The 21,948-nt window shown below is 39.7% G+C and overlaps 1 protein-coding gene across 9 annotated transcripts in view; it reads right to left on the reverse strand.

The window, feature by feature from the left end:
* Positions 1-2,589: 2,589 nt before the first annotated feature.
* The window catches only part of R3HCC1L (R3H domain and coiled-coil containing 1 like), a 68,703-nt gene continuing 49,344 nt past the window's right edge, over positions 2,590-21,948 (reverse strand). For 8 of the 9 annotated variants that reach the window (XM_080688088.1, XM_080688095.1, XM_080688094.1 and 5 more), the window contains 5 exons: positions 15,456-15,631; positions 10,905-10,975; positions 10,108-10,203; positions 9,476-9,616; positions 2,590-2,779 (listed from right to left, as the gene is read on the reverse strand). In XM_080688088.1, coding sequence (XP_080544214.1) covers positions 2,712-2,779; positions 9,476-9,616; positions 10,108-10,203; positions 10,905-10,975; positions 15,456-15,631 — 552 coding nt within the window. In that variant the 3' untranslated portion in view covers positions 2,590-2,711. Of the gene's footprint in view, positions 2,780-9,475; positions 9,617-10,107; positions 10,204-10,904; positions 10,976-13,732; positions 14,694-15,455; positions 15,632-21,948 lie in introns of those variants that run through there. The other variant, XR_013961650.1, reaches the window with a different exon arrangement.

A 21,948-nucleotide genomic window follows, 5' to 3' on the forward strand; every position in this document is an offset into this window, starting at 1 on the left:
TCCAAGTAATCCTGGGTGCAGACATTCAACATACATGAAGCAACATATATGCATAGCAGAGTGCATTATGTCTTCTCAAACATCTAACAAGGAGCCAGTGGCAGCTACAGGGTGCTTGTCAGCTCAGTTTGTGAAGGCATGGTTTAGATATGGTCAAAGATTTTATTCCCATCTGGACAAGCTCAATGTAGTCCATGCCGGGCCATGGCAGGACCTCTTACCTCTAGCCAGTATACATCAATCCCAACTACTAGAAAAAGATAATGAAAAACACATTCTCTACTAATGGTAGAAGCAGCAGCACTCCATAGTTTTTAATATTGGCTTAAAAAAATCATTTCTCTGGGTCTGGTTATAAGGATAAATCTGAAAGTTAGAGGCAGATGATGGTTAGCTGGGAGAAAAGAAAGAAAGAAAAAAAAAGAAAAGAGAAAAGAAGAGAAGGGAGGGGAGGGGAGGGGAGGGAAGGAGGGAGGGAAGGAGGGAGGGAAGGAGGGAGGGAGGAAGGGAAGGGAGGGAGGAAGGGAGGGAGGGAGAGAGGGAGAGAGGGAGAGAGGGAGGGAGGAAGGGAGGAGGGAGGGAGGGAGGGAGAGAGGGAGAGAGGGAGAGAGGGAGAGAGGGAGGGAGGGAGGAAGGAAGGAAGAAAGGAAGGAAGGAAGGAAGGAAGGAAGGAAGGAAGGAAGGAAGGAAGGAAGGAAGGAAGGAAGAAAACATGCACAAGCTGCTAGCCACCTAGTATAAAGCATTAGAGAGAAAACAAAAGTAACTTCTAGCAATTATGAGGACTACAAGAAAACTGGGCAATAAACATGGGGCAATGTTACTTTCAATAATGCCCTTTAAAGCTAAAATGCTTTAAGAAAGGGGAGGTCCCCTCAAAGACAAGTGATAGTGGCAATCATCTTTTTACTGCCCAAGGTCACTCTCTGCCCTAAAGAATCAACACACAGCAAAACTATACCTGAGGTATACCATTCGGTAGGAAGCCTGGCTATAATTCCTTGCATTTCCTTTCAAATGCAACCACGTTTTCCCATTACACATGCCTACCTTAGAGAAATCTGTTCTGTGGTAACAGAGCACAAGTTGGGCAGCTGCAAGCCAAAGAGAGGGGCACTGGTCTAAGCACTGGGTCAGAGGGTCAAGAAAAAGATTTAATCCTCCAAACTGGAACTGGAGGCATTGCACATGAACAAGGGACACTTTCAAAATGGACCAAGACTGAAAAAAACAATGCCGAGAAATTGTGAGAGGGCTCCAAGACCAGAATAGAAGCAGGGGTAGTTGTGTCAGGACTAAGACCCAAGGCCAGTGTCATTTGAGGAACTGTTTGAAAAAAGCCCGACTCCACCATGTTCTAGGCAATGCTAATAATCCATCATTGTCACAGGCACTAAATCATATAAAAATGAGGCTAATGCCTTAGTTAAAAGCACAATGAAACACTATTTCTTGCTTCCTCAGCATCTTAAGGTCTAGCACTATCATTTCTTCAGTGCAGAAGTACTTTCTAAAAACACTGGGAATGCAGATATGAAATGGGTAAAGCCTGAGGTGACAGCTCTGACCTGTCCACATCCTTTAGGAGGAAATCTCTCACTGCCTAGAGGTGTTTGTTTTATTCTGGCTCCTTTTCATTGTAATGGACGGTCTGGTACTGCTTGCCAAGTGCCTCTGGCACAGGCTGAGAAGATCATACCAAGAACATGCTGCATGCCAGATATTTTCTGCAGGATGTCAGATTTGATAGAAATGTGAAAAAGCAAGAGGCTGGAGTCTGGGTGCACAAAGAGGATAAGAAGGGAAGAGGAACTGCCACATACCAATCTCAGGAGAGGCACGTTTGTAGTCTACTCTGGGGCAGAGAGATGATCACCTCTCTGCTCATGGGTACAATAAAATCAAGAGATCCACTGAACCCACACACAGCATTATAAGGGATAAAGATGAGGAGAGCTGCTTACCAATTTCTTTATGGGAATGACAAATACCAGAGTGATCTAGGTCATAAAATGGACTTTAATGTCTCCCTCTTACAACATGATAGACTACTCAAGCTGGAACTAGCATACAGCTCCCAAGACTGGCTTCCTATGAGAAATGAAGCTGGCATGTCCCTGGCTGCTGTGCAGCTGGAGAAGCCCCAGGCACTCAGCTTCTCCGTACAACTCTGGAGTCCAAATACCCTCATCTGCTGCAGTTCACCCATTTGGGAGTTCTGGAACTGGCAGTGTAGAGTCTGTGAATCCCAAGTATACCAGATACTGCTTCAATATTGCTGTTCTCAGCTTTGTGAGGTACTAAAGAACACCCTGGTTTTGCAGGGCCTAAATCTCCCATCATCACAGGTTTAAATCCTCTGTTTCGTATCTGCTTAAAACATCCTGGAAGTGTGACCCATGCTCCCATGACTTTCCCTGTCCAGAGGACTCCTGGAAGTCATTCTTTCCAAGTTTCTCACTAGCTGATGGCTCCCTTCTATGCCCAACACAATAAGGTGATTCCAAAGAACTGCATTTAGGAATGAAGACAGACAGAAGTCTATCTTCTTTCTACACCAGTCAGTCCTTGTCTTGACCAGTTTATCCCTTTCTTTCATTAACATGCACATTTGCATGTACACAACACAGAGCTCTGGAAGGATCTTCTTATCTGAAGACTATGGAAATATTTTCTGAATTCATGGAATTATCCTTTCCATTGAGTGATGGTCAAACTGCAGATTGGTCTCTGCCTTCCCAGATGTCTTCTCGTTGCTTGGCTTCCAACCGTTTTCTTTCTGTAAATTAGGGCAGTGTTAAAAGTGGCAGTGTACGTCATATAACCAGCGACTTTCCCTTAATCCCAATTACAAGGTAAACTAATCAAGAGAGAGCTGGATTTCCTGGTCTTCTCTAATTGGATACCAAGAGTTAATATCTTTAACTTTCCAAGTACTTGGTTAAATGGAAATGTTACTATTACTATTTAATAGAAAGAGAAAGATCTGGAGCTAATAAGAAATAAAAAGTATATGGAATAAGTCAGAAATCTAGTAGGACCCAGATTCTAGTCTTGCTGATAATATATTTATTTTAATTCTATTTCTCAACTGTGTTAGGGCTTCCATATAATTGCCCATTATTCCCAGTTTACTGATCTTCCCATATATTTCAACAGTGATCAACAATATCCTATATAATAAAAGCCTAGGTGGCATCATGCGTCGTCACAAGATGGCCACCACAAGATGGCCACCACAAGATGGCTGGCAGGTGAGGGCAGTTGTGGGCAATCAGGCCAGCAGGGGAGGGCATTTGGGGGGCAAACAGGCCAGCAGAAGAGGGCAGTTGGGGGCAATCGGGCCAGCAGGGGAGCGGTTAGGGGATGATCAGGCTGGCAGGCAGAAGCGGTTAGGGGCAATCAGGCAGGCAAGCAGTTAGGAGCCAGCAGTCCCAGATAGTGAGAGGGATGTCCGACTGCAGGTTTAGGCACAATCCCGCAGACAGTCAGACATCCCACAAGGGGTCCCAGATTGGAGAGGGTACAGGCCAGGCTGAGGGTGAGGGACACCCCCCCATGCATGAATTTTGTGCACCAGGCCTCTAGTATTTCAACATTCTTCTTCCAACTTCTTGTTCAAATGGAGGTGATAGTCCCTGGGCTTTAGTTACATCTTATTACAATCTTACAGAAAAAATATTTCAGAGGCAAACTGAATTTCAGTATTTTCAGAGCACTTTCAGGAACCAGAAATCTTCTGGAATATACAATTCCAAAATGGAAAAATGGCCACACATAATGGAGGAAAACTAAGGACTATTTCTAAAAACAAAAAATGCACATATCTTTAATTTTTAACATAAAACCCTAGTTTCTATTTAACAATTTCACCAAAATGGGTAAAATACAGACCACACATGAATGAAGTGGCCCAAGTACTTCATTAGGTGACATAATACCAGTTCTAATTTCATGGTTTGCCATTTATCCTGATACCATAAAATGTAGATGACAAGTCTAAATTCTTCCTCCCAAGGGCTATTATTTCAGATAATGTCTATAAAGATTTTGCAAGTCATAAACCAGGGGGATTATGGAAAACAAGGTGAGTTTAGAGTTAACACTTGCTATTCATATCTTTTCCAAATCAGCAAAACCTCTTATAAAATTCCTGTACTAATATTTGACTGTACTTTAAGGGCAAAGAACTTTGTCAGGAAGTTGACAGGCACTTGTACATGTGAGAAAGAGAAATTCGCTGCTATTTGGGCACCATCTTGTGGCATGATCAGAATATAGCAGCAAAGTTACAAGAGGCAAAAAATATGGGGGTCAGCAAATTCCAAATGGAAGGCTAGTTAATTCAGTGCCCTGTGACTTGGCTTTATGAATTGGGTTGGGATTCTCTAGGAAACAGCACATTTCTTAGGAAGGCACTGTTCTGATTCTCACAAACAGGAAAGCTAGGAGTGTATCTAAAGGCAAAGGCAACTTTATATGAAAACAATCAAACACTAGTTCTGGATTCTAAGAAAAAGAACCCAGAATAGTGAATTACTAGAACTCAAAGTTTTCAATAAGCTCAGGAACTTAAATCAGAAAGGCAATATGGGAAGAGTGGCTCAGAATCCACAATTCTAAAATCAAAGCAGTTCTGAAAACAAAGTTTTGTTTTTTAATTCTGGGCCAAAACTCATTTGCTGATAAATCTAACCTGAAGGATATAGGACTGTTTATAGCCTTTACATGTGCCATTTAGAGTGACTAGTCATGCACTATGAAGCAGAAATATCAGTGTTAATGTGTCTGATTTTGGTGTTATGAAACAAAGATTAAGATAACCATAATATCTTTCTAAAATTAGAATATTACAAAATTCTGAAACATTTCCTGCCCTAATGCTTTCTGATAAAAGACTGTAGATCTCAATTAACAAATATGTATATAAGAAGAAAGTCTAGTTGTAAACCATATGAGATAACCAGTAAGATTAGGGAGACAAATTGAGAAGCACAAAGAAATAATGAAAATGTGAGACATACATTTAGAAGTATAGAACATGATTAGAATAGAGAAAGATAGGTTAGAATGAGACAAAATATTTTCTTCATTTTAAAAAGTAAATGAAAGGTTGGAGCGGGGTTTAAGTGATTTGCCTATGGTTGCATAATCAGTGAAAAACTGATGCTGGAACCCAGGTCCATATATAATTCTCAAACCAGCATATTTTCCACTATTCTGATATCTAAAAATATCTACAAAAAAAAGGGGGGAAATGTGAAAATATATTAACAGAAAGATAAAGAAACATGCTGTCCCTCTATTAAATGGAAAGGAAAGCAGATAATAGCTGACAGACTGCATGAGAAAAGCTCTTATTAACTTTACCTACAACCTTTAAAGAAAGTAAACTAAGTAGAGAGAAAGAGCAACAGCAGCCTTAAGGGCAAGGAACTAAGCAAGAATAGAAGAATTAGTATGAAATGATTAACCTAAAGCACTCACATAACTGGCCCAGAAAACTTTCATTTCCCAATAAAATAAATAGGCAGAAACCTATTCTATATATATATATATATATATAAAAGCCTAAGCAACCGTTATGACTGAACAACCGGAACAACTGGTTGACCAGTCGCTATGACACGCACTGACCACCAAGGGCGCGACATTCAACACAGGAGATGCCCTCTGGTAATCAGTGCACTATCACAGCCAAACTCGCGCCGCCCCTCACCCCGGCCGGCGTAGAGACCTGCTTCTGGGTTGGGATTTTGTACATAGCACAGCAGCTTCCTTGCTGTGATCTATTGAAAGTCAGCCCTCAACACAAGGGTCTCTCCCTTCCCTGGGGGCCGCCCACCCGCTGCCACCGCGGCAGAGAGGGAAGGAGGAGGAGGGGAGGCGGGAAACTGCATGGTGGTGGGGCACCGATGGTGGCTGGCATCCATTTCTTCTGAGCCCAACCCGGCAACCATCGCCTCCTCTCCCGACCCCGCTGGGGCCTTTGGGCCCCGGGCTGGGGCAGGGAACTGGGGGTGGGGGGCAGCAGACGCAGCCCCTTTCCTGGGGGGCCGAGGGCCGGCTCCCTCTTTGGGGCCAAAGCTAACCTCCTGCGATCCCTCCCCCAGCTGGCCAACCTCCCGCAGTCCCTTTCCCCCAGCCGGCCAACGGTGCCCCCCCCCCAGGCACGAATTCATGCACCAGGCCTCTAGTCCTACATAATAAAAGCGTAGTATGCAAATTGTCCCCTCGACCCGGGGGTCGTCTGGGAGTTCGACCAGGGGGCATGGCCAGCCGGGGGAAGGGAGGGAGGCCCTGGTTGGCAGTGGCAGCAGGCGGCTGGGGGAAGGAAGGGAGGCCCTGGCCAGCGGCGGCAGCAGGCTACCAGGGGAAGGGAGGGATTTCCCGGCCAGCAGCCGCCAAGGACCCTACCAGTGCACAAATTTTGTGCACTGGGCCTCTAGTATTATTATAATGAACAATAATTTCCCAGGAATCACATAAATAACAGTATCCTGAATTTGTAAAGCACTTTTCTGAACAATTTTACACATGTTAACTTATGTTGTACTAAAAAATTCTTCATGGTCAGGTAAGTCGCTTTGGTGGAAACTGGGGTACACCGACATGCCCACGGCCACACAACTAGTTAATGGCAAAAACTCTATTATACCACATTCCTAAATGATCTGCCCTTGATCATTCTAGTTAAAGTTTGTTAGAATAGAATGGTATCCAGACATTCTCTGTTTCTATTAAGAAAGAAAGAGGAATCTGTATTAAACTATCATACAGATTTAAGGTAGATCAAAGGAAAAATTTTCTGACAATGAAAACTGCTTGCTAACCACTGCAACAGATAACTAAAAAGAAGCCTGTCATATTTTATTTTCTGAAGACCTTAAAATTTTCTAAGTATATTTTTTTCTGGGAAAAAAATTTTTAATTGCCCCAAAATCCTTCAAGAGGGATTACAAGTATTATAGAAAGAACATATATTTTAATTAGAGAGGACTAGGCTAAAATGTCTCCTCTCAATTTACCAGCTGGGAGACCTTAGGCTGCTAGTTACTTCTCTGGGCCATCTCTAAACTGGATATAAAGCCATCCATCACAGAGTTATTTTAATGTTACATTACCTGGAGTTTCCTTCCAATCCTTTTAATCAACTAAAATCTTGCCATGGCTTTTAATTTTAAAAACTTCAAAACTAAAGTGAGAGGAGAAACAATTGCTGAAAATACCAGGTTCATATTTTCTTCCTTACCCAAAGCAGGTATCTTCACTAGATTGTTAGTCTAATTCTCCTAAATATGGATCATAACGCTCTCTGCACAGGGCAGGTGTTCAGTAAATGGCAAATGTAATTGGTAGAGTATTATATAAAATTTAAAATAAAATATGCCCTGGAATCTGCACTGGACTCACCATATAATATTTACTAGTATTAATAAAAACAGGAGCAGCTAACATTTGTCACATACTAGTTATAGGCCTATAGAAATAGAAAGGAGAGTATTCCTATGGTTTTTGAAGATGACTAATATCTTTTAGGTTTTATCTCACTTGATTTCCATTTTATGGATGAGGAAACAGAGAGTAACTAATTTGCCCAAAATCACACAGCCAATAAATAGAGAGCTAAGATGTAGACCCAGGTAATCTGATGCCAGAGTCTATGTTATCCACCCATGCTATATTGATTCCTCCTCCTCTAGTGGAAGAAGGTCTGGAACAAAAATATCTGTTCTTAACACCTAACCAGTACTTTTAATTTCCACAGAAAAAAATTTGCTAAGTGAGAAGCCTTGGGGTACATGTAGACAGGTAACAGAGAATCTGCTCAATACCGGGTACATAAAGAAGCCAGAAAGAGGTAAATCAGGAATTTTCCATATGTATTTTCTCAGATATGAAGAATGGGAAAACTCTGAACCATAATAAAGGAAGAGTCCTCTATAATTTGTACAGCCTCAGCACCAACAGATAATAGGAACTTATCACAGTGGATCTCTATTCACAACTCAAGACCTTCATTTAAAAAGTAACAGGGTACCCACTTAACCAACAGTCTCATTTTTAATTACATCACTGAACTGTCCTTTGTATAGCTGGGTACTTAAAACAAATACTTCAAGTGGAGCTGCATGCTGATGTGCCTACAGAGTAGAGGGAATACTCAGATGGCATCCATGCATAACTGCTGCTGCAGTAATCTGTAGAGATACACAGAAAAGCATGATATACTAAAAAAGTAAGTCATATCTCTTTCTATAGATACTACTGTTATTACTCTCTATTGATCTTCTGATAATTGTGCTTATCATAGAGAAATCACTTTCTTCAAAGATAACCAATTAATAAAGGGTTAAGGACATGGCACATTCTCCTTTAACCTAATTATGTTATTGCCATCTATAAAAAGCAGATGAATCCTACCCTATTTCTATCTTCTATGAGGCCTTTGAGTAAACCATGCATTGGAAAAATCAAAGCTGCCTCATTATAATCACTAGTTTCAAAAATTAGTTGGGTTCTACTCTGAAACTCTAGCACCTGCCATGACACACTCTGTCACTGGTTATCTGGCCAGTGCAGCCGAGAGTCTGTAAGCTCCCTGCTATCACCAAAGCAGAGTGGACAGGAAGTATTAATGGCCTTGTTAGACTGGCAATAAACAAAGAATTTGAAACTTCAATTTGTTTAATGAAAAAATGAAGTTACTTTTCAGTAAGTGGAATTTTCAGAATAAATTGCCTTCACAGATTCCACAGATCATGGGCTAAGGCAATAAGAATGTCTAAAGCCTGAAGGTTGATAAAAAGTACTTAAGTACAAAGCCAGAATCCCAAACCTTTACAGACAAGTCAACAGCCTACAATGGGAAGAGAGATTTTAACCTCAACTTAAAATTTATAGGGAAAGAAAAATACTGCTTGTGAATCAGTTGAAATATTTTCTGAGAACTCTTAGGTACTGAAAAATAATCAGAAGCTAGGTTAATCTAGATGTACCCTAATGGAGCCACTCAGGACTGTCTTACAAAAAAATAAATAAATAACTCCTACAGTTATCATCATCAATGCCAGTGGCTGGCTTTTCCTTAATTTGTCTTCTACCTAAGAACTCAACCATTTGATAATAGCATGACAATCATGGTCCAGTGAAACCACAGCAAATAATGTTTTCTACCTAGAAGACCATATGTTTTCACACAAAAATTTTTTCTCAGCCTTTGGAGCAAGAACTATAGGAAAAGCCATGGATGAGCTGAGAAGACCGAACCTATCTTAGAAAACAACAGTAAGTAAATGGATTAAGATGCCTTGGTGTGTGGAATAGGCAGACAATTTCAATATACTTGGGAGGCTTCTAGGAAAAGAAAATGACCAAAAAAATGAGCTGCTGCTGCTGCTTTTTTTTTTTTTTAACGCATGCATTATAGTGAGCTCTAAAGGGACTAGAGAAGAACACCATCGCTTCAACTCACCTCGGGCTTCTTGCAGTTTCTTGAGCTCTGCTTCCCGTTCAGTTTTGCTCTGCTTACTTCGAACCCCAAGGGCATTGATGACTAGTCTTCTAGCTAGGGCTGCAGAAGTCTCAGGACGCTCCTTTGCTGGCTGGAGGAACTCTGAATGGGAGAAAGAGAGGGAGTAAGGAAGAGAAAGCACTCTAGCACCAAGTGATTTAACTCAGTAATTAACATACAAAATAGACTAACAAGGGCTGCATCAGCAGTAATTAATACGAGCCTGATAGATGATCAGAGGAAATTAACATGGCAAAGCACAAACAACCCTGGCTTCTTTATCTGTATTAACACAATTTCTTACAGTGACTCTATCAAACAACTAAACACAGAGGTAAACTAGATAAGGATGTCATCAGAAAATGATTGCTGCATAGCTTGCAGTTAGCATCATCCATTCTCTCCAAGTGGCTGCTCAGATGCCACATTTCCTACACAGCCTTTTCTATATTACTCTTTCCTTAAAAACATACTTCCTTTAACACTAAAAATAAAAGTCATATGTCTTTACTACTCTGGATGCTGTACAAGTGCTGAAAAAACAGTAACACTACTATTAACAAGAAAAAAAAAACACCTGACATTAGGCTCACCAGCATAAGCTCTAGCTTTGGCCTTGGCTGCTCTTGTGGCCTGTGACAAGGGCCGGATCTTCACCATGGTATGTTTACTACCCAGAGCATCACGAGCTGCAAAGAGGAATAAATATAAGGAGGCAGAAGACATGAAAAAGAGCGATGCAAATGAAAATTTAAGTCTACTAGTAGTTCTTAAAAAGTATTCCCTAGATGTTACGTGCTTTTTATTTTTTCTTTCATGGCAAGCAAAGGAGATGGTAAGCTCTAGAACGTCTGTAAGGAACAACTTGGCAGTGGTTATTTTAGATCAGGGATCAATAAACTATGGCTCTATAATCAAGTTCAGCCAACCACCTGACTTTTGTAAATAAAGTTTTACTGAAATAGAGCCATGCCCATTGGTTTGAATATTGTCTATAGCTGGTTAAAGGGCTACTGCAAATTCATTTGTCTGGGGGAAAAATCTTAAATATTACAAGATTTAGTCACACAGGCTTCTTAAATATCTACCTATAATCTGTTTATGTACTACTGAAACGAACAATTATGCAGCAGATAACCTTGAAAGAAGGTGCCTATTTCTCTAAATACCATTGGATTAAGGTGAAAAGGGAGAAGAGAAGCTCATGGATACCAAAATGCCATGCCTCAAAAACCTGTATCTGCCAAATACCTATCTATACTGGCTGAATAAAATGCTGGGTGGCTGAAATAAAAGGGAAGTAAGGACAAGTACACAACAGGCAATAAAAAATAGACAATAAAATAGATAATAAAAAAAAAAAACACAATGAAATTCATTCAGTAAATACCTGTAATTGGACTGGAGAATACTCCTAGGGCATGTGTGTCATCCACCCATTTAATATCAAATCCTTTCTTCCTGCAACAAAAAAAACAATTTTTGTTTCATAAAATTTACTTTATGAAACATCTTTCAAATAGAGTCTCATAAAGCATTTCAGGATGAGAAAGAAACACTCAACAGCACATTGGTGGAATGGGGATAATGAAACAAAAACAGCTTGGAGAATAGAAGAAGCCACTAAATTTTAAAAACAATAATACCATTATAAAGAACTACCTGGGAGTATTTTACATTTTCAGTTATTTTATAGACATCAACTAATTAATCCTCACAAGTCCCTTAGGGAGGTAAAGTATTTAACACACTATTTTACAAGAGATATTCTTAAGGGCACAGAACAAGAAGCGGTAGAAAGGGGAAGCAGAGGAGGGTTAGAAGAACATGAGAGGCGGCGGAAGGCAGGGAAGGTCACCTGGATTTAATGCATGTGTAGGCTTCGGACAGAGATAGAGAGACAAACAGAGAGGGAGACAAATCATTCAAATAAAAAAAATCAAGTAATGGAGAGAAAGTACAACTGTTATCAGAAAGCCTGCCCTAGTCTAAAAAACTCCTTTATTTTGGAGCACAGCTATATAATTAACACAAGGACTATCAGGATGATGGCATGACAGCTATTTTTTTAGCTAGGAGCTTAAAACTGCTCATGGACTCAGTACAGTACTGTGGAAAGAGCACAGTGTTTAAGGATCAGATATAAATGGAATCGGGTTCTGCTATCCACCTTGAGTTTAACCGCTCTTGAAGCTAGGTCTCATCTGTAGAAATGGGCATGGTACTTCCTCACAGAGTTGTAAAAATGGAAATAAGATCATTCATGACAAGGCAAAGAGCACACGGTGTTGAGCACTCAGGGGGTATTTAGTAAATGAATGGCACTCATTATTTTTTATTATTAATAGCAATATTAATAAAAAAAGATTATTAATGAAGATGGTGATTAATGATTAAAACACAAAGCTGCCTGTAGTATTTGACTCACAGGCATTATTATAGATCATGACCTTTTCTATTTTTATAAACTACTATAAAGAAAAAAAGTCAACTGCTAAAATATTTTCCCTCTTTAAAAACAAGTGAAGAAAAAAAATTCTTTTGAGAAAAAAATTCGTTTGAGGAAAATAGAATAAAGGAAGCTTTGATGGTTAGTTAGAAAATTTCCTAAATGTAAGAGTAAGTTTAACCGTAGCATAAAGCGACCACAGGGGTTGGAGACTGTGAAAAAATTCAATAGTAAAAATATATATCATAAGATAGTTTACAAAAGGATACAAAAAGATCTAGATGAATTCTGGAGAATCTTTTAGACTTTAGAATTTATAATCCTTTAAAATGCCTCTCTTTTGAGGATGTTTTTAGATTTGATAAGAAAAACGGTCTTACAGGTGAGATTAAAAAGAAACAAATCAAAGGGAAGGTAATAACTCATTAGAATTAACTAATCTTCAAAGTTTAGACATCAAACCTGATCCTTGGTTTTAAAAGTCGTCATTATTAATGACAATCTAAGGTAGTTCTAATTAGTGATTTAATCTCGACTGCTTTTTAAAATCTATTACGCATTTTATATGGAATAGGTTTGGATATTGGGTCTTAACTGTCTATAAAAACTTAGTTGAATGCATTGGAAGACCAGAGAAAGGTGAAGTCATTAAAAATCCCAAGAAACTACTGACAACTGTTTGCGCAAAACAGCTATAAAAGACAGAGGAAACATTTAACCCTATAAGCAATATGCACTCAGATGATTCTGAAAGTATGTTAAAGTTCTTACTCCACTTATAAGAAGTGAAACTAGAATAATATGCTAATATACAAAACGTCTTCTACCAATAGACAAATAACTTAAAAAAAAAAAAAAAGGCCTAGGCACTACATCAAAGACTGTCAAAAGAATGGACACTTATAAGTGTTGTTAAACTAGTTGAAACATGTAACAATCATTTTTTATCATTCTCCACTTGACTATTTCTGAGTGGTCAGAATAACCTCAAATCAATAATTTAATTTACAGTGCTCCTGAACTGTTAGTGCCCTTGGTGCTTGGTAGAAAAAAACACAAATCCTTTCAGGAGAAATCTTCTTCTTTTATTGGAGGCATAAATTCCCATAAATAAAATTCTAAAGAAAATGGAGAGCTCTTGGAACTAAATCTGCAAAAAAGCAAGGCACTATGAGTGAAAATTTGATGAAATAGAACTAAAAGGGCTTCAGGTAAAGTAGTTACCAGATATAAACTATATACAGTCTATGTTTAATATACTTGAAGAAATTTTTTAAATTTTGAAAATACTTAGAGAAAACAAGAAACTAAAAACTGACTATGCATATTTGAAAAAGACAGAGAACTTTGAAAAATTAGAAACATAAAATGAAATTTAAAAATTCAATGGACAGATTTAACAGCAAATTAAACAGCTGAAGAAAAAATTAGTGAACTGGAAACTAGAGCTAAAGAAATTACTCAGAATGAAACAGACAAAAATAAAAAATATGAGAGTTAACATGAGAATCAAGTGAGGGGGTCTAATATACATTTGATTGGCATCTCAGAGAAGGTAGAAGAGAGAGAAACTGGCAGAGGCAATATTTGAAGAGATAATATGTGAGGGTACTCTCCAAAACCAATGAAAAACATTAATTCACTGATTTAAGAAGCCCAAATAATCTCAGAATGAATAAATAAATAGAAACATAAAGCCTCATATTGAAAATGCAGAACACTAAAAACAAAGAGAAAGCCTTAACAGCATCCAAAGGAAAAAAAATTACATTCAGAAGCAACAGTTGCTAGACGTTGAGATGACTTCTCACCCTCCAGAAGGAATGCCAGGAAACAGTAAAATACTAACTTCAAGTTTCTGAGAGAAAGTAACCACCAATCTATAATTCTATATCCTGCAAAAACATCTTTCAAGAGTGAAGTTGAAATAAAACCATTAAAAAACAACAAAAAATGACTTTCTTACCAGCAGACTATCATTAAAGTAAATGCTAAATAATTGTCCCACACGTACATAAAGAAAAAGATTTCAGATGGTAGGTATGAGATGCAAGAAGATATAAATGAAGAACACAGAAAGTGGGTAAATCTGAATGCTGAATATATAAAACAGTAACATCAAATAGAGTTTATAAGAAAAAAGAGAAAAAAATTAAAAAGAATCACAATGCTCAATCATAATCTATATTTATAAAAGACTAAGCAACCGGTAGCTATGATGCACACTGACCACCAGGGTGCATATGCTCAATGTAGGAGCTGAAACCACAGGCATAGAAACATGCAACAGTCCGATGAATATCAGAGGGAAGGGGAGAGGGATGAGGATGGGAAGAGATTAACCGAAGATCTTATATGCATACTAGAGGCCCAGTGCACGGATTTGTGCACCAGTGGGGTCCCTCAGCCTGGCCTGTGCTCTCTCAAAACTCAGGACCCCTCGGGGGGGTGTCAGAGAGCTGGTTTTGGCCCGATCCCCATAGGCCAGGCAGAGGCACCCCACCAGTGCAAGAATCCATGCACCGGGCCTCTAGTAGCATATAAAATGGGGTGGGGATGAAGTGAAGAATGGAATTGGGGAATGAAGCTAAAAGCTCTTACAGTGTTTGGGATGAGTGTGAAAATATTAACTTTAGCCACTGATAAGCATGCATTTTGTAATTTCTAAAGTAACCACCAAAGAATAGAAACAGAGCATCATTTCCCCCAAAAATAGAATGAAAAAAATACCTCATCCATCCAAAAGAAGGCAAGAAAGAGGAGAAAAAGATGGGACAAGTAAACATACAAAAAAGAATGCCAGGCATACATCCAAATATAGTTAACCCTTGAACATGGATGGCTTTGAACTTGCATGTGAATTTATTAATATTTATGTGTGAATTTCTTAAAACCTAGAGTAGCAATAGATATAGTACAGTATTATAAATGTACTGTCTCTGTCTTATAATTTTCTTAGTAACATTTCTTTTCTCTAGCTTACTTTGTAAAATACTGTACATAATACTTATAACATGCAAAATATGTGTTAATCAACTGCTTATGTTATCAGTAAGGCTTCCAGTCAACAGTAGGCTCTTAACAGTTAAGTTTTTGGAGAGTCAAAAGTTATATGTGGATTTTTGACTGTGTGGGTTGGTCTGCACTCCTAACCCCTACCTTTTTCAAGGGTCAACAATATATCAATAATATATAATAAATATAAAATGAACTAATTACACTATGAAGACAGACTTAGAAGTCATCATTAATACTGGTCTTCCTAACTGCTAAAATGGTGTCTAGAAAGACTATTTGGCATTTCTAAGGATTTAGAAAAAGAGTGGTTTAATACAGAACATTTCTAATGGACATGGAAAAGACAATAAGTAAACTTGATGCTAAAGTTAACAACAGGGAATATGAAAACATAAGAGATAATTTTTCAGAAGACATTTTAAAGAAAACTTCATCCCACTTTCCCTAACATCCCCAACCATTTGCAATACTTACTGATAACTGCAGAAAACCCGTAGGAGGTCTTCAGTACGAAATTCTTGAGGGAAGTCATAAATTTCAATGACATGTGGGAATTCACAATCACTGAGGTCAATATCAGGAACTTCACTGTTATAATAATCAAATCTAGGTTCCTGGATGCTTTTTGTATTCTTCATATTCCCTGATAACTAAGAAAGAAGAAGCATATTAGTAAGTCACATCAAGCCAGATCATTATATAATACTAGAGGCTCGGTGCACGAAATTCGTCCACGGGGGGTAGGGGGGGTGTCCCTCAGCCCAGCCTGCACCCTCTCCAATCTGGGATCCCTCTCACAATCCAGGACTGCTGGCTCCCAACTACTCACGTGCCTGCCTTCCTGATTGCCCCTAACCGCTTCTGCCTGCCAGCCTGACCACCCCCTAACCACTCCCCTGACAGCCTGATTAATGCCTAACTGCTCCCCTGCCAGCCTGTTTGCCCCTAACTGCCCTCCCCTGCAGGCCTGGTCACCCCCAACTGCTCTCCCCTGCAGGCCTGGGTCCCCCACAACTGCCCTTCCCTGCAGGCCCGATTGCCCCCAACTTCCCTCCCTTGCAGGCCTGGCCCCTCCCAACTGTCCTCCCCTGCTGGCCTGATCACCCACAACTGCCCTCCCTTGCAGGTCTGGTCCCTCCCAACTGCCCTCCCCTGCTGGCCATCTTGTGTCCACATGGGGGCAGTCATCTTGTGCGTTGGAGTGATGGTCAATTTGCGTATTATTCTTTTATTAGATAGGATTAGATAGGATAGAGGCCTGGTGCATGGGTGGGGGCCAGCTGGTTTGCCCTGAAGGGTGTCCCGGATCAGGGTGGGGGTTCCCTTGGGGCATGGGGTGGCCTGGGCGAGGAGCCTGTGGTGGTTTGCAGGCCAGCCACACCCCCTGGCGACCCAAGCAGAGGCCCTGGTATCTGGGATTTATTTATCTTCTACACTTGAAACTTCGTAGCCTGGAGCGGAGCCAAGCCTTCTGCTCGCTCTGTGACGGCAGCCATTTCTGTTGGGATTTATTTATCTTCTATAATTGAAACTTTGTAGCCTTAAGCGGAAGCCAAGGCAGGCCAGGGCTGCAGAAGCTTGGCTTCCTCCATCGCCAGGAGCAACCCTAGCCTCCTGCTCTCTCCAGCTCTGTGGCTGCCACCATGTCTGTTGGGATTTATTTATCTTCTATCATTGAAACTTTGTAGCACTGAGTGGAGGCCTGGGCCAGCAAGGGCAGGTGGAAAGCTTGGCTTCCTCCATTCCTAGGAAAACCCAAGCCTCCCTCTTGCTCTCTCTGTGGCCACAGCCATCTTGGTTGGGTTTATTTGCATATTCACTCCTGATTGGCTGGTGGGCGTGACTTATGGGTACAGCGGAGGTATGGTCAATTTGCATATTACTCTTTTATTAGATAGGACTAGAGGCCCGGTGCACAAAATTCGTGCACTGGTGTGTGTGTGTGTGTGTGTGTGTGTGTCCCTCAGCCTGGCCTGTGCCCTCTTGCAGTCCGTGACCCCTCGGGGGATGTCCGCCTGCCGGCTTAGGCCCCATCCCCCAATGGGGATGGGGCCTAAGCTGGCAGTTGGGGATCCCTCTCACAGTCTGGGACCCCTCACTCCTTACCGCCCGCCCGCTCTCTGCTCCTTAGCACTGCCACGGTGGTGGGAGAGGCTCCTACCACTGCCACTGTGCTCACCAGCCGTAAGCCTGGCTTCTGGCTGAGCGGTGCTCCACCTGTGGTACTCCTGCATTGAGCATCTGCCCCCTGGTGGTCAGTACGCATCATAGTGACCGGTTGTTCTGCTGTCGGTCAATTTGCATATTAGGGTTTTATTATATAGGATTCTCCCCAAACAATCTTTCTCCTAGTCTCCATGTTCCTATTACCTAACCTTTAACATTGTCTCTGTATTAATGCTGTTCATAAATACAATGACCAGGGTTCTATCACCCAGTTTATATTATACATGTGAAATATTTGAAAAGGTATTGAATGTCTAGCAAAGACAGGCAATGCATGAAACCTAACTTGCATCTATCAACTACTGTGTGAGAAAATGTGGAATGATTAATGTGGTGAGTTACAAATGGCACATTGTGGAAAATGAATTTCAGAAAATAACTGAGGAGATCAATTAATAAAGTTTGTATTATTTGAGCTTACTGATAAGACTCATCTCATAGTTTTTCTTTTGGAAGCGAACAAAAACAAAAATTTAGGAATAAAAACACTTTGTTAGTCCACCTTTTGTTGAACTTAGCTTACAAAGAAATTTGTTAAGGCAAATTTAAGTGGTACAAGTAATTATAATTAAGGTCCCTAGCATGAGAACTACCTAAAATAATTGCCACATAGCAGGTTAGTAAAGAAATTAATAGTAATAAAAAATATTTAAACATTCTAGGAACCTCTCATGCATTTGGGGTCTCTGACTCGCTCATATATGTGAAGTTCCCATACATAAATACATACCAAATTTGGCTATTTTCTTTTTCTAAAAAAACAACAACAAAAAACCCAACAACCTTAAAATTCTACTATCCTATGAAAAAACTAAAGGCTATTAACTATTTTACACTAGAAACAGAAGGGAAAGGGAAAAATGGGAAGTGGCAACAAAGCCATTTTGTCATTCACTTGTTATAGAACCTAGATGCTAATACTGACCACCCAAAGCCTTCAGAGTGTCGTCTTCTTGTTAATTAAAAGACCAACTAGATCCCTTCAAGCTTTCCCTCTATTATACCATGCCCCTTTTCCCATCAAATGAGGAAATGAGAGCTGTCAATGCCAGGACTATACTTCCTTTCCTTGGAGAAGTAAAAAATGGATTCAAGAATTTTACTGAGGAGGGAGGAAAGGGGAAAGGTGATTTAAGTAAAACAAACAAAAATGTTTATTTATTGAAGTGCCTCTAGTTCCGTTTCTCCACTAGGCTTCAGTTTTACATGTTAAAAAATGGAAATAACAGTAATATTTATACCTCATAGAAGGCTGTGGGGATTAAATGAAATGATGCAGTAAGTGCTTAGCATACTATATGGCACCTAAATATTCAATGAATTCAACCTTCTTTAAACAAAATTTAACTGAGTGCTGAATCTATTACAGGCCAAGCTATTCCCACTTTTTTTTTTTTTAATCCTCACCTGAGGATATTTTTTCCATTGAATTTTAGAGAGAGTAGGAGGCAGGGAGGAAGGAGTGAGAAAAAGAGGGAGGGTGGGAAGGGAAAACGGAGGGAGAGAGAGAGAGAAAGAACCATGTGAGAGGCATATCGATTGGTTGCCTCCTGCACACGCCCTGCCTGGGGCAGGTATGAACCTGCAACTGAAGTAGGTGCCCTTGACCGGGATTTGAACCCATGACCCTTGGTCCTCGGGCCAACACTCTAACCACTGACCAAACCAGCCAGGGCTATTTCCACTTTTAGGATGCATAAAGTACAAAGAGAGTATTTTCCCCACCATAACAATAAGAGCAGCTGATCTATAAAATCATAATGTTTCTTGAATTCGCTCAACAGTTGAGAATCCAAGACAACCAAGAAAACTAAAGTCCACAGAATGACAAGTCCCTCCAAAGAGAAACAGAACATATACACGATTTGCCTTTGACATATCATGGGAAGAAGCAGCCACCACACAAGTGAGCAAAAAGATTATTAGATAAACTTTTTTTTTTAATTTTTTTTTATATAGTTTATTGATATTTTTACAGAGAGGAAAGGAGAGGGATAGAAAGCTAGAAACATCGATGAGAGAGAAACATCTATCAGCTGCCTCCTGCACACCTCCCACTGGGGATGTGCCCGCAACCAAGGTACATGCCCTTGACCGGAATCGAACCCGGGACCCCTCAGTCCGCAGGCCGACGCTCTATCCACTGAGCCAAACCGGTTTCGGCTATTAGCTAAACTTTTAACGAAGTCTTAAAAGCCTAGAGTGGGCTGGTATATCAGTTTAATAACTCAGAGCCCCAGAAACAAGGGGAGTCTTAAATCACTTGCAAGTCCACCCTTAAACCAGGTGCCACACTGTCTTAATTCCTGTAGTTTTATTATAATAGCTATGAAATCAGGAAGTTTGAGTCTTTCTACTTTGTTCTTCTGTTTCAAAATCACTTTGGTTAGCCTGGGTCCCTTGCATTTCCATATGAATTTGGGAAGTATCTTAATTTTATTAATCAGAGATGAACATGTGATGTCTTTCCATTATTTAGGTCTTACTTAATTTCTTCCAACATTTTGCAATTTTCAAAGTACAAGTTTTATATGTCTTTTGTTAATTTTAATTCTAAATATTTTTTGTCCTATTGTAATTAGAATTGTTTCCTTCATTTCATTTTTGGATTTCTGGCATTGACTTTCAGAGCTACTTTGCAAAAAAACAAATAAAACAAAGCACTGCATGTCCATGCATTTACAAACTGGGGCTAAATAATGCATTGTGAAAGGTAAATGCATGACTACAAAAATACCTCTGAAATATAAATACTAAGAACTGATTAGAAAGAGAAAGGAAAAGAGGGTGATCTGGCAAGAAAATATGATTAAGGTCCTTTGCTGTAACCTAGTCCACAAAATTGAATCTGTATAATTATATCCCATTTCTAAGCTAACTATTAAGCATTTTGGCCTCTGGGACTGATTAAATAGCAGTGCTAATAATAGCAAAATATACAATTCTTAGTCTGTATTTCATGGAACAATAGATATAAAGCCTACAAGTTAAGTTCCCGGTCAAGAACACATACCTGGGTTGCAAGTTCAATCCCCACCCCTCATCGGGGCATGTGCAGGAGGCAACCAATTGATTTGTCTAACATCGATGTTTTTCTCTCTCCTCTCTCTCTCCCCCGCTTCCACTCTCCCTAAACATTAATAGAAAAAATATCTTCACTCCCCGGGTGAGGCTTAAAAAAAAAAAAAAAAATCAAATATATGTCTGTTAACATGAGCTGGAACTAATAACAAAAGATACTAAACCTCCTACCAATAAGTTTGCCGATCAGTAGAGAGAGGCACAGGAGCTAAGGAAGTTTTATTTAGACAATAATAATTCCTTTGTTCTTATACCAACACTCAGAAGGTTAAAAGAGGTCATGCCAATATCCTTTTCTATATAAATTATCAACTTAAGTCTCTGGGCATCCCATACCATGGCTTTAGAAGATTGAGTGTGATCTACAGAGACTCATCAAGAACTGCAATTCTGGGAGCTCAATAATGGCCTAGCTATGCTCTCTACCCCCCTCAGGCAATTTTAGAGGTTCAAACATCACAGGAAACTGCTTCACATGCCAATGGCTGCCACACCCTACTGTATAGCATACTTTCCCGCCTATTAGAAGTATTAGAAAAACCTCCATATGTCTAGCCATTGTCAACAAAGAAACAGGCCAGCTGGGAAAAGAGCCAAACATCTTTGGTTGGAAAGTTTTCAAGGTAGGGAAACATTCTGGTTTAATCTTTAATAAAGTATGTTTGGAGTAATACAAATAATAAATTAAGTGTAATAGTAGCCAAAGGACTATTAATGTTACTGGATTTGTGACATCTTTTAATAACATTATTTTTATTACATCTTCTAAAACCCAAAGCACAGGAGACCAAAGTTTAAAGTTAGATCTGCTTCAACATTCTCAATCCATTTCTCCATCTCCTTCTTTTTTGTTCTCATCCATCCTCATCCCTCAACATAGATCCACTTCCTACCAAGCACCTCAGAAGATACCCAAACACGACACCCAGGCACTGGCTGTCTTTGGCTTAAAACACTACATACTCCATTTTCCTGCCATTCCCAGCTTTACGACATACTAGTGTCCTCTCTGGCTATAGTACTATGCTCCTCAAAATACTAAGTAGTTACCTACATTCTTTTGCATTTATTCTAAACAGTGTTAAGACCTGAAAAACCGTTACCCATCTCTGAACAGTGTTTTTTTAATTATGGGCTAACAGTAATTTCTAGTTACCACACTCATTTTCTGAAGTACATTTAAGTTTCTGTATTACCTTTGAGCAGTGGTTCTCATTTTATGTGCATCAGAATCACTGATGGCCTAAAGAGTTTGCATTTCTAACAATTTTCTAAGTGATGCTCATGCTGCTGGTCCAGGGACAATATTATGGGGACCATTGTCTTTGAGAATCTGATGAAAGCTATGCAAAACTACACCTATAAAAATTTTCATGCAATTTCAAGGGGTTCATGAATGCCCATTCATAGATACTTTCTGCTCTATATTTCTTTCTAAGGAATGTTTAAATTATAGTGTTTGCTGATTTGATCATAAGAAGTGCTAACTGTGGTACAGGTAGGTGTGCATGCAAACACATTCTAAGAGTGAGAAGAAATTGCTTGGTATTGGAAAGTCAATTCTGTCCAATGGGCTAAGCTTTTCAGTATCATGTGTCTCTTTCACATGCGTGTGATTATTTTTCTGTACTTCTGGTTTAACTCTCAGAAACAAAAGACT

This window comes from Plecotus auritus, assembly GCF_963455305.1.
Source record: "Plecotus auritus genome assembly, chromosome: 9".
Lineage (NCBI taxonomy): Eukaryota > Metazoa > Chordata > Mammalia > Chiroptera > Vespertilionidae > Plecotus > Plecotus auritus.